Source organism: Rhipicephalus microplus, chromosome X, assembly GCF_043290135.1.
Source record: "Rhipicephalus microplus isolate Deutch F79 chromosome X, USDA_Rmic, whole genome shotgun sequence".
Taxonomy (NCBI): domain Eukaryota; kingdom Metazoa; phylum Arthropoda; class Arachnida; order Ixodida; family Ixodidae; genus Rhipicephalus; species Rhipicephalus microplus.
The window spans coordinates 63619421-63637649 of record NC_134710.1 but is presented as its reverse complement, the minus strand read 5'-3'; the positions used below and the strand labels follow the sequence as shown (position 1 = coordinate 63637649).

The window sequence follows — 18229 nt, the reverse complement described above, 5'->3', positions numbered from 1 at the left end:
GATATTTGAACTTACTAATTGTGTTTTATTAGTGCAGCTATATATAGTTTAACATAAAGTTCTTTTTTTCAACTATGATTCTTATTAGTATAAATTCTTTTCAAGCACGTTAATTTGTAGTCAAGATAATAACTATAGTGTCCAGTGCGAACAGGAGAAAACCTTTTATTGCACTCTTCATTTTACGCGTACATTACTTTTCTCATGAATATTCAATATTGAAAATGTCTAACTCATGTAATCAGTTCTTGACTGATCCCCCAGAGTAGACATGAACCATATTTAAGACATCATCATCATCATCATCGTCGTCATCATTATCATCGTTAGCACTTGAACAATCTGCCAAACCATTGTTGAATGTGGTTATTGACACGGACTCTTTGCAATGAGAGAAAAACGCTGGGATTGGAAAATTTCACACTAAACTTGAGTGGTCTTTTTCATTACGGCTGCCTGACTTTATTCTTGTTTTTACAGCTCAATTTACGGCCATATTAGTTTTGTGAATGTTATGCACTTCATTTACAGTTGCTGCTTTTATCACCGACTCATTTTCTGGATGCTCTTTTCTTCCCGCATGTGGTGAAACGCCTTTACTAAAGCTATTTGATGTAGTAGTTACCGCTCACCTTCGATGTTTATATTTATTTTGGGCACCACGCCACAGAGGCTTGTTTTGAAACAAAAGCGCTGATTCCTTAGCAAAGGCGGCGCTTTCGGCGCCGATCATAAGGGGTTTCCCGCTAACAGCATACCTCACAAGTGCAAGATTCCGCCCACTAACAATCAGAAAAAAGCTCATCAGACCTTGTCTTAGCTTCTCCAGAATATAGAGATCTTTTATTTCACTGGCGCAATGACCTATCGTCGAGAGGAATGGAAGTGGTTATAACCAAATTTCGCTGCCGCGTCACCTCCTCGAATTCTTACCTGCATAGAGCTGGTCGAACGATGATAGTGTCTCTTTTGTAATGAGGAAGAAACTATTAGTCATTACTCTCTATTTTGTCGGCGGTTCAGGTCAATCAGGCAAAAATTCATAATACCTCCTCTTCGAAATTTGGGTCTGGAATTTTCAGAATTAAGTGCTCTTTCTTTCGGCGCCTCTATTCTGGGCTACTGCCACAGAAATGTTTTCTTCGCTATTGAGAAATTTATCAAACAGGTTAAAAATATCTAGCTAAATTTTTCATTTTTGAAATATCAATAATGATTCGTACCTAAATGCGCTATATTAGCTAGTTCTAGCTTATAATAGTAGTACTTTTAAAAAAATGCTGCAAAAATTCACCGACTACTCGGCCGATCCCCTGCATTGCGTATGAATGCAATGCAGGGGATCGGCCGAGTAGAAAGAGAAGAAGCAGCGGCTCGTCGTTAAGATCGTCATCATCCTTAAGAACACCGTGGCGTTGGCGAGCAGCCTGCAAAACTGTCCTCCACCGTCACCATGAACAGCTCGACCACTCCAGGGAGCAGCTCACTGTCTGGACTCCTCTTCGTGGGAGGCCTTGACAGCACCATGACCCGCGACGACCTGGAGCACGAGTTCGGCAAGTACGGACAACTCAAGGAGGTGTGGATGGCGCAGAAGTCACCGAGCTTCGCGTTCGTCGAGTTCGAAAACGTGTCGTGCGTAGACGAGGTGGTGCGCGAGATGAATGGTGCTATCGTCAAGGGCGCGCTGCTTCGGGTCGAGCGGGCTCGAAAAAATTCGAGATTGGCGCGCGGAATCGGACCCTTCCGGCCGCGATTGCACCGAGGTGGCGTCGTCGGGGCCGCGGCGGCATCATACAAGCAGGATGACCTCGAACGCAAAATGATGTGCTGCGCCCCGGAGTCAACAGCTACGCCCAGTCCTCAAGAAACGACGCCACCGATGCAGGCTTGGTACACGGTCTGCGCCATGCCGTGTGTCCCAGGATACGGCCCCGACAACGCGCCGACGACCGCGATGGCCAACCCGTACTCCGCTCTATACCAGCCTACGCACCAGGCCTGCTGGGGGCTGCGTCTTGGGAGTCGCCCCATGGGACCATGAACTTCGTCGAGGCACCAAAATAGGCTATGCGGCACCAGCAACCGGCACGCAGCAGCACCAGCACCCAGCTACCCAGCCCTTGCACAAAAAAAATAATAATGTTTAACAATAAAGGAAAAGCTCGGTCCACCGTAGCACTGAACGTCGAGCCGAACCGTTTACAACAAACATGACCTCATCCAGTTCTCTTTTTCTTTGTCCCCTCTTCTTTCTTCCAATGACACATACTCATAGTGGCAAAGCAAATCTTGTTGCATGGCTGTAGTATCACCCCCCCCCTTCAAAAAAAATCACCGATATACCCAAAGAGTGAATGATGTCAGAGCAGCCTGCTCGGAGATGTACGGGACGTTTCTTGGCAATACCATTTTCGTAGGGAGGTTTGTTAACGAGCCGGCGTATGTTGTGTACGTCGAAGCCAGCGTTTTTGGACACGTTCCGTTACCGGCACTGTACAGTGTTGGGACGTCGATCATGATGTAAACCACATGCTCCTTTATGCCATACTGGCCTCTTGCTTGAATGCATTGCCTAACGCTTTGAAATTGTGGTGGTGGTTGAGGTTAGAGGTAGGATGATACACATAATTTCTGCAGCCCTTAAGGGAGCATGACGCAGCGTCCTGAAGGCTGACGTAGATCTATAAGGCATTCTTCAACAGAGTTGAGAGCAGGCAGGCTTCTGAGATAACCGGTATCCGTCCGTAACACTCATCGTAGGAACCTGTCACGTGCTTCAGTGCCTACGAAGTGACAATCCTCGCCTTCTCAGCCTGCCTTAGGTTTTTTTTCTGTTTCCGTCTCGGAGACGGTGCGCGGTCGCGCGCGGCCAGACCAAACACTACCGAAACCATGGAGGAAGAACTGAAACCTTCCTCTTTAGCTTTCTCTTTCATAGTCATTTCTCTCTCCCACTACCCATCCCCCGTGATGCGTTCTTGAGGTGACCTTCTGAGAGAGAGTTAATCACGACGACACGCTTTCTTGTTCCCTTCCCATTCTTTCAAATCAACTTCGAGGACGTGATCGTGCGGGCCATCAAAAACCGACGATGGATGGATGGATAGATGTATCCGGCTGTGCCCTTTAGATCGGGTGGCAGCTCACGCCACCTAGCCATAAGGTTAAGTACTACCACTATGTGTTGAAGTATTGAATTTCACTCGCGCCTTGATTGTAGCCACCAATCAGTTAACCTCCTTATGGTTATTTCTACCCTTTAAAGTTTATTTTGCCTTCACTGTCCGTAAACCCAAATGCGTTGAAAAACTGCGAGCCATCATCTTGGACTACAGGGTGGAGCCCTCTACAGAACATTATCAAGTGTTCGGCAGTTTCCTCCACCTCTCCACATGCACCGCATACCATGTCTACCCCTTCGTATTTGGCCCGATATGTCTTGGTTCGCAATACTCTCGTCCTGGCCTTATCCCGAGTATTATCATAGATCCATTCCTTTACAATTTCCTGCTTAAAAGTTTCATAGATCTTTAGCGCGGACTTCTTAATGACGCCAATTCTCCACATGTCCTACTCCGTTTCTTTCACCTTCTCCTTAACTGATAGTTCTTTTTGGTTTGGCCCCCTGCTGTTTTCTAAGTATTTACCCGTCAATTTTCTGGTTCGCTTCCTCCATTTTGTATCGACATTCTTCATGTACAACTAGCTGAAAACCTTACTAGCTCAACGCTCCTCCCCCATTTATCTCAATCGCTTCTAAAATTTTATCTTGCTACTAGCTTCTCCTCCCTCGAATGATGTCCATGACATATCACCTTGTACTCCCTGATTTGGGTTGTTCCCGTGTGCTCCCAAAGCAAGTCTACGTATGCCACGTTGTTTATTTTTCAATCTTGCTGGAGCCTAGGTTCTCATGCGCAAGACCGCATTGACGAACGTCAAACCCGGGACCATGACACCTTCCCTAATCCCTCTCACAACATCATACCTATTGCAGTTCCACAGTGCCCTATTTTTTATCGCAGCTGGATTCCTGTTACAATTTATCATTACGTATCTTTCGTGCTCTTTCAGGTACTCAGCCCCGTTATTTATCCATACGCCCAACTATTTGTAGTTATCCACTATTTCTAGCTTGACTTCCTGTATTTTATGCTCACTGCCTTCGTTATCATTAAGTATCATGATCGCTGCTTTTTCCTATACTGAACTTTAAATTTAACCTATATCTCTCATTACCGCAGATGTCTCTCAATCCCTGCTGATATTTCTTGCTCTCCGCTATTAGTACTATATCATCTGCAAATAATAATGCTGGCAATGACTGTTCAACGTGTTTCCCTTGCTTAATTGGCAAAAAAGGGGCTGAAGCCGAGTTGACTCGCCTCTAATTTGGCTTCTAGTTTCTGTAGATACAACATAAATAACAAAGGTGACAAGATACATCCCTGTCGAAGCCCGCGAAGCTGTTCTTCCCATTCCTGAGTTCTTTTTTCGCTAGACCTGAGTTCTTTTTTCGCTATTTCAATGCTCTGCATCAATGAAAACAGATTGTCTTCCAACCTCGTTCGTTTACAGAACCCGTTTTGTAGTTCTCTCAGCACCGCCTAACTCTCCACCCGTGTCTGTAGTCTTTCCTTTACTATCTGCATCACCAACCTGAAACAAACCTCACTGTTATTGAACGGTAGTTGTTTATATCAGCTTTGCCCCCTTTCATTCATAGATCATGCTCACCCTGCTTATTTTCCATCCATTGGGGACTTCACCATCCATTATTGCTTCGCTCGCTGCCTGTTTGCATAGAGTTTTGTCCTAGTTTCTTTATTAGCGTATTTTAAATGCCGTCAGGGCCTGTTGATCTGCTATTAGGAACCATCTTGTCTGCCCTTTCCCAATCTCAGTAGAGTCACCGCGCTAATTGGTCCATTTTCATCTAGTATGATGCACGCAGCGTTTTCTTGGTGTTTAATTTTTCTGTCGTCATTAATCTTATAAATTTCATTGCATCATCTCCTCTTTGTCTAACCCCTGGAACTGCAGTTATAAACCTCTGTTCTATGCTTGTCTTATTACTCAGAGAATCGAGATTGTTTCAAAACATTGCAGCTGCCTTTCTATCCTTTTTGTTTACTTCCGCCCTCTATTGGGCCCACTTTCTTTTAATCTTTTCACTGATCAGATTGGACACTGTGATGCAGGTTCTTACTGCTGATTTATTTCTCCTGGAATGAGCCTCTGAGAGGTTTACTAATAACGACAAAGCCGTTCATTTAACAAGCAACACCCAAGCATTTACTTCAGAACTAAGGCGAAAATTCAGCACAACCAACAAGAAAATGAGTACTTAGCTAAAGGTTGGCTTTAAAACAAAAAAGTCACAGCTTTTGCCTCAAAGGCGAAGCAATGAACGTGATAGCGACAAATTGAAAGGTCACGCGCAGATTGAAAGCAGATCGAAACGTGCCCCGCGTTTCTCACTCACAAATGACGCACGAAACGCACAGGTACGGGTGCACGCGAATAAGCGTCTTATTTGTTACTTCGCTGTGTCATGAAACGCACGCTTTTCGCAAATGGAGACTGCAATGATTGCAGTGACCTTTGTGCACCCGGTAACTACAGCAGAATTGTTCCAGGTAAAGCCCGAGGCTAGCCAAGATGTACGATCCTCCCCTCCTCGCCACCGCGAGACAAGGGCGCGCGAGGTAGCGTTGCTCCCCTTCTCTAAGACGGGCAAAGTACACGTAGGAAATTAGAGTGGGCGCCGCCGCGCGATGTAGCGACGCGCGCTCAACGCGTCATCTTGCTGGTAATACTAAGAACACAATCCCCCCCCCCCTTATATGCTCTTGAGCAGCCGTAAGTGGTAAATATAAATAGCTTGCCATTTGAAAGGTGAACGACGTGCTCCGGGGTGGCTTAGTGGTTAACGCCTCGCTTCCTCGATGCAGAGGTCCCGCGTTCTACTCCGCGCGGCGGAGTAGTTTTCTTTTTTGCATTTTCATATATATAAATACGTATACATATGCGGCAAGTGACGGCAACGCTGGCGAAAAAATTCAGCCTAGACTGTCCATATAATTGTTATCTCAATAAACAAGAACATCTAATGTCCCCAAAATGTCAGCTGAAAGTCACAGCTACCTGGTGCAGCTCTGACGCTCTGATTCGGCAGAGCAGGAAAAACAGTAAGTTCACCAAAACGTTGCTGCTTAAATGGTGGCGTGCATCGACGCTCGCTGGTAGCGGCAATGGTACGGGGCTCGCTCAGTGACGCCTGTGATGGCCCAGATCCATCCGATGAGGCGACTGGATACAAGGCTCAGACCCATGACCCAACTGCTGTTGCTGCACCCACACCGCAGTCTGCAGGCTTTGCTCTCGAATGTTGCGGTAGCTCGCAGTCTCTGGAACTCACTGTCCGGAGGCCCGAGCCGGGTGAAGTCCAGACGGCTCGGGTTCACCACCCGACTGCCCGTCTTCAGCTCCCAGCTACGGCTTTCATATTGCCTCATTCGCTTCGAACTGCCAACTCTCTTGCCCTCCAGGATTCTTGTTCTTGTTCTTGTTCACCTATTGTCCGTGGCACATATCCACTATGGGGGATCGGCCAAGAATCGAGTAGTTTAAAGATTATTGTTCAGATTTAGAATAATGAAGATATAATAGAAAGATTACAGATGACCGAAGAAATCGTGGTGCTTGATTTAATGCATATAAATATTTAAATAAAGAAACAAATTTATTCTTAGAATAGAGCAATAATCTGATTTTTATTCGTATATAATTTTGCAGACACGTTAGGATAATGAAGCAGATCAATTAGTCAACCTATTAGTTTCATTATTATAATCCCAGACGGTCACGCATACTGTCGCAATATAGAACCGAGAAATGGAGGCTCCAAAAGACAAAATGACAGGCACAGATAAATTCATATCAATACCACGTGAAGGTATTTCTAAAAGGATTTTTCGTAACGTGTTAAACCGCCTGCAGGTAAAAAAATGATCTATTTTTTCAAGTTCATCACAGAACGCGCAAAGTGGCGGAAGTGCATCAGCAGACCTGTGTTTAGAGATATTTAGATTTGGTACCCGGCAACGCAGCCTTGTGATAGCTACTTCTTGTTTACGAGTGCGGCAAAAGTCTCTTCGCCAGGGATATAATAAATGGCGAAATTCGGTAGAGTTTGTTAGTGCTGTACATCTAGGGACTTCCATATGCGTACGTCTGCGGAATCGAGTAGCAGTCACATAAGCGGATGACAGACAGTGCGGTAGAATCGGTCCGCTAATTGACGACTTAGCTAAGAAATCGGCTATTTCATTTAGAAATAAGCATCTATGCCCAGGCACCCAAACTAATCGGACGTTTCTCAAATGCGCAGGCACTAGTGCACGGAACGCTTTTGTTATACTTCATTATCAGCACCAACAGAAAGTGCCGCACAGAGAGATAGAAAATCTGTTATTATGACAGCTGATGCAATTTCTGTATCTAACTTGCGTAAGGCGAGCACTACAGTCAGAAATTCAGCCACAAAAACGGGTATAAAATCGGGTAGCCGAAGAGAATAAAACCAATCTAAAATCGGGCTGAAAATACCAACCCCTGACTTTTCGTCACATTGCGATGCGTCTGTGGCAATAATAACGTTTGTTGTAATACTGCACAGGTTATCTTGCAGTAAACCATCCAAAATATTACGGGGAAGTAGTTTGGCGTTATTAGAAAAAAATATCGTCAACTTCAATTTCCACGGGGTATGAATTATCACGACTCGTCATGATGTCGCATATACGTACGTTTAGAGGCTCCAGTAAATTTTGTATAAATATAATTTTTGGGGTGTGAAATCGCGGCCATCTAGCACTGAAAAGTGATTTCGGGGTGTAAATTAAGGTTGTTTCCTAATGGCCTAATGGTGATTCATAAATTCTTGAAAATGTCTGGACAGTCAGAAGGCGAATTCTACAAGAAAGAGGAGGGACCCTCGATTCAAAATACAACACATTGTTAGCAAGTTTTTTAGGCAGGCCAAGGCAAAAGCGCAAAGCTTCTCTTTCCAGAAGAACTAGAGGCCGCAACTTGTAAGCTGGAACTCCAGAGAAAAGTACACAATCAAATTCCAAAATGGGACGAACGTACATGCTATATATCATTACCTGTGTGTCTCTCCTCATAACTATGCGGTAGTTGCTTAGCCTACATAATATGCCAATGAACCGCACACCTTTTCGGCGATGTGTTCAATATGAGGTCGCCAGTGAAGCGATGTGTGATAAATTGCTCCAAGAAGGGCACATTTACTCCGATTAAGTAGAAAGCAGTTGCCATCAAGCCAGCTCTCCAATATATTAAAGTAAGTCTGTAGCTGTTTATATAAGGTCTGAATGTTATCTGCCATTGCAAAAAAAAACGCGATATCGTCTGCATAAACATAAGTTGTTCTGTCCTGTTTACTTGGAATGGTGCTCATTAGTAAATTAAATAGCACCGGGGAAAGCACTGAGCTTTGCGGTGCTCTCCTCGTTTGCGTATGAGTAGATGATGAAAACGCATTTTTGAAACAGTAAAATTTCCTGTCTGCAAGAAAATTGTGAGCCCACGCCACTATGTATAATGGAAAATCAAGGTATTCTAATCGATCAATCAAAATACAGTGTGCCACAGTATCATTTGCTTTAGCGATGTCTAAGGTAACTAAAGCTGCACATTTGTTATGTAGCCGAGCTAATTGAAGCCGACTTTTTAAATCAACGCGGGCATCCCAAATTGAACAACCAGCCCTGAACCCAATTTGACAGGGGCTTAGAATTGACCTCTCGGTAATAAGTTTATAAATTCGTAAATTGATGATTCTCTCAGGATTCGCTTGTCCTGGAGCACACTTGTCTCGTCCTATTAGGTCCTTTAAAACTGCATGGTGGCCAGCCATTGGTTCCTGTTTGTTCTAAGATTTTGGATTCTTGCACTCCGCGCTGTGAGGTGCACCGTTCCTCGACGTCGTTGTTGTTGCTTAGGCCTCCCGGCACGTGCCCTCGGTCATCTTTTAATTTCGCGCACTCTTCAAACATTCAAAAAATGCAACTCAAAAAGCTATCCCATTTTCTTTTGACATCATATTCCGGTTCACCCCTCTGTTTAGCATACCTTATGGGAGCGGCGGCCGCGAGCCTGTGGATTGGCACATGGCAGGTGGGTGGCATGCGGCAGCCGCTGGCAGCGGGCAGTTGCGGCCTGGGTTCCGATCAATAAAGAAGGTTCCTGGTCTGGCTCCGCATCTTCCCTGTGAGGTTCTGGGCTGAGTAGCCTCGCAGCCCCATACAAACTGTGTACCCTGGAGGCTTCCTTACGTCTTAATATGGCTCTCTTAATTTCCTCATCCCACCAGCTCTTGGGTTTGTGTCTCCTTTTCCCGGTTGATTTGACTCGCACCTTTGCCAGCTTTAACTCAAACAATCGAGTTAGATTTGTGTACGACCGCTTTGTTTTAGTATCCTTGGTGATCAATTTCTCAATATCTTTAGTTGGTATTTCTACTTGCCTTTCTGAATAAATATCACCATGTGGTTGCTCATAAAGCCACTTTCCCATTTTCAATTCTCTTCCAAAACTCAGCTTGATACATTTGTGATCACTACCTACGCTTCTGGACCCATATTCATCAATGTTCATCACCCTTAGCCGATCATACATCCTATGTGACATCATTGCATATTATATCGTCGTCTGTAGCCTTCCCACCTCCCATGTTATCTGCCCTTTGCACTTCTCAGTACTGTGGCAAATGATTAAATCACGCCTTTCACACATATCCATTATCATTCTGCCTTTTGGGTCAATATATCGATTCATATCTTCCTTGTGTGCATTCATATCCCCTAATATAATTACCTTGCCCTCTTCTTCTAACTTTTCAATGTCACTTTCTATGCACGGCGCCATTTCTTAGTTTTCCTCTGTCTTTTGCCCCTGTCCACAAGTGTACAAAACCCAGGATCGTCACTATCTACCCTACCACTTTTTTTAGTCATAAATGTTCCTTTTACTCCTGATTGACCCTTTGCCAGTCTGTATTTTTATGAATAAATACAACAATACTACCCCCATTTTGCTGCTTTCTGTTCTATTGCAATATTCCCATGCGTATTTCGGATTGCTAGGAGGTTGTTCCATGTCCCTAAAATATGTGTCTACAAACATATATACCATAACCTTCTCCTTCCTTAGCGGTTCTTCTATCTCTCCCCATTTCAACCTATTCCTGCCGCCCTGCATGTTTTAATATGTCCTACATCTGAATTTTCTTGGCCATCTTGCCTACGTCGATTTCTCTAAAGGACTCTACGTGTCTTAGATATTGGCGCCACTTTGGAATCTTATCTGTTTATACCACCTGTCAAAGAGTCCCCTGGTTGTTTTCCTCGTTGCTAGCTATACTGTACTATGGCCGGGCTAGACTATCCTGTAACCCAAAGGGCCCCCGTGCACCCCTCTCCCCACTCCAAAAAAAAAAACTACTGCATGTCCTGCAAGTCGCCAACACACCTCATGACCAAGCCTCTCATCAAAATGAATTCTGTCTCGTTGAAAACCGCCCCACCTATGCACCTCTCTGTTTATTTCCACTACCTCAAAGGCTTTCTCTCGACTCACCTGCCATATCTCTTTGTTTGCGTCGACAACCGCTCTTTGCGGGTAGCCGTCACACATCGGTACCTTTGGTATCTTGCATATCACTACCAGTACCTGAGGGGAAATGGCGCGCATGTCATCGACCCCTTTTGCCAGTGTGGTCGCTAGTGCTGCAGATTCTTCTTTTAAAACATCGTTTATACCACCCGCGATTATCGCGAGGTTTCGTCCTTTACGCGTATTGTGAGTTTTGCGCTCGCTTGCCTCATGACTGCTTCCAGCTTAAGTCCTGGAAACGTCCCTACTGAAACCCTCTTGTCACATCTAACCCTCTCTTTGATTGTCTCTGCACATTCTTTTAAATTCGAGTCCCCGGCGATTATTACGTACTCCGACTTTCCTGCTAGAGTGTCCCGCACCTGGAGTGCACTTCTACTGCCGGCTTCTTTGTCCCCTCCCAACCCCACCACTACTTCGCCGAAGCTGGGTCTTGTGTCCATTGAACAGGTTGAGCATGTATTCTCCGAACCTTTTTTTTCTTCACCACTGTTTTGGGTGCCACTGCCCTACCGTTCTCTAGAATGGCAGCTCCTTTGTTCACCTTTGCTAGTGGATCTTCGCTTGACCTAAGCCTTTCACCCATAGCCCTCGTTTTTTCTTGCTCTGTCGCAAAGGAAGTCTCCAGCCCGGCGAATCTCTTCAGCAGTTCACTCTAGGCAACCATCATTTTCCCCATTTTTTCCTCGACCTTGCTTTGCTTACACTTTGCGTTAGCCTCCTCTGCATTTGCGTCTGCAATAGCCTCCATTTTGACACCCACCCCGCATCCTGAACGTTTTACACTTTTTAGCTATGTTATCTTGACGCCAATTGCCCTGCTGAATTGTCCCATTCGATAATTACAAAACGCGGCGTACAACGAACCCTGCCCTAAGCAAAAAAATCTAAGCTCTACTACGAAACTTTGCGTGTTCGGTGTACGTGCACCCCACCACGCCATGTGACTTACTCCTCCAAAAACCATAAAATGTATGAAGAGCCATAAATGTTTACACTGCTGCATTATTTATTATACAAGCAAGCTCGAAATAAGAAAAAACACTTATCTTCGCAGTCGATAGGGAGCCCTCGCAAAATACGTCCATCCACCATGCCAGTCCGAACTGAACTTACTTGTGTGACGACGCGCCATCTAGTGAGTATTGTTGCAGTCACCAGAGAGGCAACCTTGAGCTTGACATCAGAAGTGTACAGGCAACACCGGTGTACACGTGGCCCGTCGACACTGGACAAGCAGAGAGCAAGAGAGCAAGCTCCTAGAAAAAAAAAGAAATGCTCACAAATTTGCCACAAAGGCGAAGCAATGAACGCGATAGCAACAAATTGGAAGGTCACGCGCAGAATTAAAAGCAGATGAAAACGTTCTCCGCGATTCTCACGCACAAAGGACGCACGAAACGTACTCACAGGTACAGATGCACGCAAATAAGCGTCTCAGATGTTACTTCGCTGTCTCTGAAAAGCGCGCTTTTCGCAAACGGAGAATGCGATGATTGCGGTGACCTTTGTGCGTCCGGTAACTACAACAGAATCGTTCCAGGTAAAGCCCGAGGTCAGCCAAGACGTCGGATCCTCCCCTCCTCACCACCGCGAGAAAAGGGCGCGCGAGGTAGCATCACTCCCCTCCTCTAAGCGGGGCAAAGTCGCGCGGGAGATTGGAGCGCGCGATGTGGAGATGCGCGCTAATTGCGCCACCTTGATGGTAATGCTTAAAACACGATAATTCTCCCCGAGATGACCGTCAACAGCAGTAAGTAGTAGATATAAATAGCTTGCCGTTTCAACGTTTAAGGACGTGCTGCCCGGTGAATCAGTGGTGGACACCTCGCAATCACGATTCAGAAGACCCAAGTTCTAATCTGCATGCCAGAATCTTTTTATGTTTTTTTTTCTTTCTTGCATTTTCTTATATATAGATCCCTATGCATATACGGTGAGGGATGCTGACGCCGGCGGCAAAATCCAGCCGACAGTGTATCGCAATAAAAACGTGAGGAGCACAAGCAGAGGAAACCCTGACCGAACCCCCCCCCCCCCGTGTACAGGTTCGCGATTCTCCGCACTCTCTTCGCACTCTACACGTAGCAGTGGTGCGATCTGTTATGCTACCGCTCCAGGCCACCGGTGCTCAGATAAACAGCAAAAAAACACACACTCCCAAAAACATAAAAAAGAAGAAAAAGAGCAGGATGGTAGGACGGACATGCCTCTACAAAGATAATAAGCCGAAATAGCTTATCCCGGTTGGACACCTGGGCACACGCTTCTCGTTCATTATATATATATATATATATATATATATGTATATATGTATATATGTATATATATATATATATATATATATATATATATAATGAGATCTAACAGACAGTAATGCCAAAGAATGTACAGGGGAGTTATTAGAACCAATGGAATGTAAATAATAAGAAAGAAAAGTGGGTGAAAAAATAACCAGCCGGGAGCAGGAATCGAACCTACAACCTTCGAATAACGCGTTCGATGCTCTAACCACTGAGCTATCACGGCGGCCTTCCCTCCATGCACTTTTTTGGGGTTATATGTGAATTTAGAAGTAGGAGTGTCAGTCAGCGCCATCTATAAGCCAAGCGACGAGTGTGAAACACCCTTTTATGCGCATGTTTGGCGTCCCGGAGCACGTGAACTTATTACGAGCGGGCAGCTTTCTTCTTATTTACATTCCATTGGTTCTAATAACTCCCCTGTACATTCCTTGGCATTACTTTCTGTTAGATCTCATTAATATTGTGTCAAAACACGGAAAAACGAGCCCTTAGGTATACACTTCTTTCCCTTATTTCATTAAACGAGGGTCTCGTACTGGCAGACTTGGTGTCATTAGATTGTATACGAGGGACTATTAATCAGCTGCCCGCTCGTAATAAGTTCACGTGCTACGTGACGCCAAACATGTGCATAAAAGAGTTTTTCACACTCGTCGCTTGGCTTATAGATGGCGCTGACTGACACTCCTACTTCTAAATTCACGTATAAACCCAAAAAAGTGTATGGAGGGAAGGCTGCTGTGATTGCTCAGTGGTTAGAGCATCGAACACGTTATTCGAGGGTCGTAGGTTCGATTCCTGCTCACGGCTGGTTATTTATTCACCCAGTTTTCTTTCTTTTTATTTACATTCCATTGCTTCTAATAACTCCCCTGTACATTCCTTGGCATTACTGTCTGTTAGATCTCATTAATATTGTGTCAAAACACGGAAAAACGAGCCCATAAGTATACACTTCTTTCCCTTTATATATATATATATATATATATATATATATATATATATATATATATATATATATATATAATGTGTGTGTGTATGTGTGTGTGTGTGTGTGTGTGTGTGTGTGTGTGTGTGTGTGTGTGTGTGTGTGTGTGTGTGTGTGTGTGTGTGTGTGTGTGTTCCTTGTGTTGTCTGAAAAGCGCGCTTTTTGCAAACGGAGAGTGCAATGATTGCGGTGACCTTTGTGCGTCTGGTAACTACAACAGAATCGTTCCAGGTAAATCTTTCCAGATGATCCCGCGATTTAACCGCGAGATAAAATCCTGCAGCCGCGGCAACCGCATTTGCGATGGAGGTGGAAATGCTTGATTTGATGCCCGTCCGTGTACTTAGCTTTGGTGCATGTTAAAGAATCCCAGGGGGTCAAAATTTCCAGTGCCCTTCACTATGGCGTCACTCATAATCATATGGTGGTTTTGGGACGTTAAACTCCACATATCAATCATCAATCAAGTAACCTTCACAGAATGGTGAAGTGGCTCTTTTTTTTTTTTTTTGAGAAGTCAAGGTTCGCAGAAGAGACATAGGGAAGCCATTTCAGAGTAATAGTGTGAACCCAACGTTCTCTCAGTTACTTCTGACTCAGGTTGCATTTTCCTAGCAGCCCCGCCGCGGTGGTCTAGTGGCTAAGGTACTCGGCTGCGGACCCGTAGGGCGCGGGTTCGAATCCCGGCTGCGGCCGCTGCATTTCCGATAGAGGCGGAAATGTTGTAGGCCCGTGTGCTCAGATTTGGGTGCACGTTAAAGAACCCCAGGTGGTCTAAATTTCCGGAGCCCTCCACTACGGCATCTCTCATAATCATATAGTAGCTTTGGGACGTTAAACTCCACATATCAATCAATCATTTTCCTAGCAAGAGATCGACGCTAATCTCTGTGTCGGACAAATTTCGAACAAGCCATATTTTTCACTTTGTGTGTTAGCCCACGAAACGAGAGCAGCGACAGCGTCGGCCGATTACCCAAAACAGCGCCTATATAGACGAGTTCGGTGACCGCCCCTCGCGCGTTTAAATGTAAACGTTTAGCTTACAGTGACTTCATTTTTTTTTCAAACTTTTACGAGACAATCGGGGAGAGCATGCGCCTGAATACCCGCAATAACTTCTTTCGGGCTCTGCTCCGGGGAAGATTCTATTATATAGGCGGCTGCATTCAAAGTTCAGCTGTTTGTTGCTGTCTTTGCCAAAGGAATGGGACGTGTGGTTGGCCTCATGTAAATGACTGGGACGGCATCGAATCGCAAAATCTGGGATGACAAGGGGACAAGTAGCGCGAGAGCACAAGAACGTACGACACGTCACCGCTAGAACCGCCAATACTCGCAATCCATCGTGCAAAGCAGGGGGTGTCATTTACGACGGCGCTCGACCAAAAAACTGACCTGAATCTACATGTTACACTGTAGATGCGTCGAAAGACGATAGTCTTGTGTCTGGAGAGAGTGAACAAAACGTTTATTTGATGTTCTGCGCAAGAAAATCAGTGAATGCTATTCTGAAGGCGCTGCGTTAGAGTGCCTCGAGCGTGCAGCTGAGGCGAACAAGCACATCTAGGCACGTTAGACACGAGCGCCATCTGCCAGTTATTTTCGAAAACGAAGGCGTGCGCGACCGCGGAGAAAGATGCGCGCCAGTTTCGGAGGTGATAAGGTGTATAATGCAAAACGACGGGCAGGTGCCACCACCGTGTCGTCGTAGCAAAGCGTTGGAAACACCTTCTTGAGCATCGGGTTGCACTGTGAGCGCAGCACGATAAACGCTACAGTAATTAGAGTTACTTGTGTGTGCCTCTTCTAGTATAAAGGCAGACATACAAAACATAGACGTGTTGTCATGGCGCCTCAAATATGCGCAATATTTGCTTTTTCAATTGGCAATCACACAACTATGAACGCTAAACCTTGAGCAATATTGATAGGCGCTGAGGATGGGGTTAGGCGTTTGGTGCCGTTTGAGGTATCGTTAGGGCGGACAGACAAATGTACAGAAAGACAGACAGACCAAAACTTTTTTGTCGAAGGTCTCCAAGAAAGACTGTCGTGTTTAAAAAACGATGGTGCCTTTTCTCGTTTACCGTATGCCGGACGAAACCGGACGCTCTTAGTCATTCGAATTTCGAGAAAAAATTGTTAAGAAACGGGAGGATAAGGCAGTGGGGAAAATCGAAGGGTTGATAAACTGGGCACACACATCAGCCCACAAACAGAGAGCCATGTGTTTATGTTGAAGTCTTCCGCTGCTGACTTCGGGAGAGTGCAAGGAGAGAGTGAGGAGGAAAAAAATGACGACTGCCGTTTCGGGGTATACCGGAGTTGTACGGTGATTACATGTTGAAACGTGACAATTTATGGCCAACTAATGCGCGTGCGGTATTGATGAATTAAATGTCACATCATTTTTTAGTATTACGACAGGTATGCGTAATTCTCAAGATAATTCGTCATGTCGGGACAAATCTGGCCTGTAAAGATAATTTGGCTCCAATCAAGGCGTTCGAATGGAAATTACGCCAACGTGACCCTAACTGAAGACGGTGCATTACTATAGTCTCATAAGCCGTGCTGTTTCAATGCAAGAGTACTGCACTTTATTTTCGACCGTCTTCACTTCGTGTCGTGTCACCGTAAGTTCAACTCTATAGCATTGACACCAGAGGCGGCATCAACGGCGAGATTCACGGCGACATGACCCGGTTATCTCGAGCACTTCCGCGTGAGAGTCTTTATACTAAATCTTTTGATGTCGCGTTTAGGCCTGTGAATCCTATACGTATAACAGTGATGCCAGCCAAACACTTCTCCGTCGAAGGCACTCGACTAAGTAGCGAAACGATGATTCACTTCTATTATCACCAAAGCAAAGGCGTAGTTTTCCACTGTGATAATCATGTGGTCGCAGAGGTTGCCCTGGTAATAAAGATAGCAATGCCCTTTTTTATTTCAAACATGTTATATCAAGCGAGAATGCAGTGTTCAAATAGTTTAAACTATGATTAGTTCGCGAATAAGGAGAAAACCAGAAAAGCCTTTGCCTAATGTCATAAGATATGTCCAAATGTTCCACAGCTTTAGAAAACAAGCGTCATTTGATAGCAAGCTTTGCCTGGCCGCCTCGCGTTTCTGTTGCATCGAGGACCTTCGGCGCTGCTGTTCAGCTGCAAGATCACGATCTAGATGCCTCCGCCTTGATCGTATACTTATTTAAGCTAGAGCACATCAATTGTTGTTTCCAAGCACTGACTGTGACTGGACTGATTATGTGCCTCTACAAATGCCCAGTTATCTCGGGCGAGGAAGCCTTTTGCAGCGTGCTATACCTGCGAAAATCGGTGCCACACCAGTTGTGCTGATGGAGTTATCAGCACTACAGTATTCCATACCATACGTCATTCGTCATAATGGAGAATAACGGAGAATATGGACAAGTGCAGATGACATGGTCACAGCTGGCGTGGTGACATGACACAACTTTTGTCCCCAAGCTTCGTACACCTGCATCGCGAATCTTTAATCTGGATGCTCATACACGTACGCATAAGAAAGCAATTAAAAAACAAAGACATTGTAGTTGCTTCAGCATATTCGAAGTGAACTGATGACTGGGTCGTTTTTATCATTTCATTATGTGGCATCAACACGAACAACACGATCAAACACAACCTTCCTGCGACGTGATTTGCCAACTAATATCCCGCTGAATGTCGGTGCCGTTGTCAGATAGAAGACGTGGTGCTAAGCGCTTTGTCCCAGAGTCTCACGTAACTCATCAATCCATAATCGTCCGTACGTCGGTCCAAGCACTTCCTCCCCCCGAAGTTTTGTTTAGGACAGACGGCCATGGCCTTACCCTGGCAAGGGGGCCACCGCTCGGCGCCAGGCGTCAAACAGACGTGGCCTGCCTCCCGGCGTACAAGCCACGGAAACCCAACAAAGGGACTACCCTTCGGCGCAGCAACTTCGGTCGTGACGCACAAACCGAACGTATCCTGGCAAGGTGGGATATCGCAGCTCGTGGGGCGCGCTGCGGTCATGGCTCGTCTCCTGACTGCTAGGGCCCAGTGAGACTCAACAGAGGGGCTACCCTTCGGCACGGTGACTTTCGACACCGCACGTGAAGGGGACGTACCCAAACACGGGACAACAGGACTGCCCTTCGGTGTGGTAACTTCAGTCACCTCGCCCAAAGTGCGCGTGCCCTTACACTGTCGTGCGGCTG

General features: G+C 45.5%; 1 protein-coding gene and 1 long non-coding RNA gene across 2 annotated transcripts in view; one reads left to right on the top strand and one right to left on the bottom strand.

The window, feature by feature from the left end:
• LOC142775534 (uncharacterized) overlaps positions 1-18229 on the bottom strand; it is a 91024-nt gene that overhangs the window by 67703 nt on the left and 5092 nt on the right. The window contains exon 2 of the long non-coding RNA XR_012886786.1: positions 11821-11963. This is a non-coding gene — a long non-coding RNA (uncharacterized LOC142775534). The remainder of the gene's footprint in view (positions 1-11820; positions 11964-18229) is intronic.
• On the top strand, positions 1379-2104 carry LOC119176711 (RNA-binding motif protein, X chromosome retrogene-like). Its single transcript, XM_037428069.2, has one exon. The coding sequence runs from the start codon at positions 1454-1456 to the stop codon at positions 2042-2044; it is 591 nt and encodes a 196-aa protein (XP_037283966.1). The 5' UTR covers positions 1379-1453; the 3' UTR covers positions 2045-2104.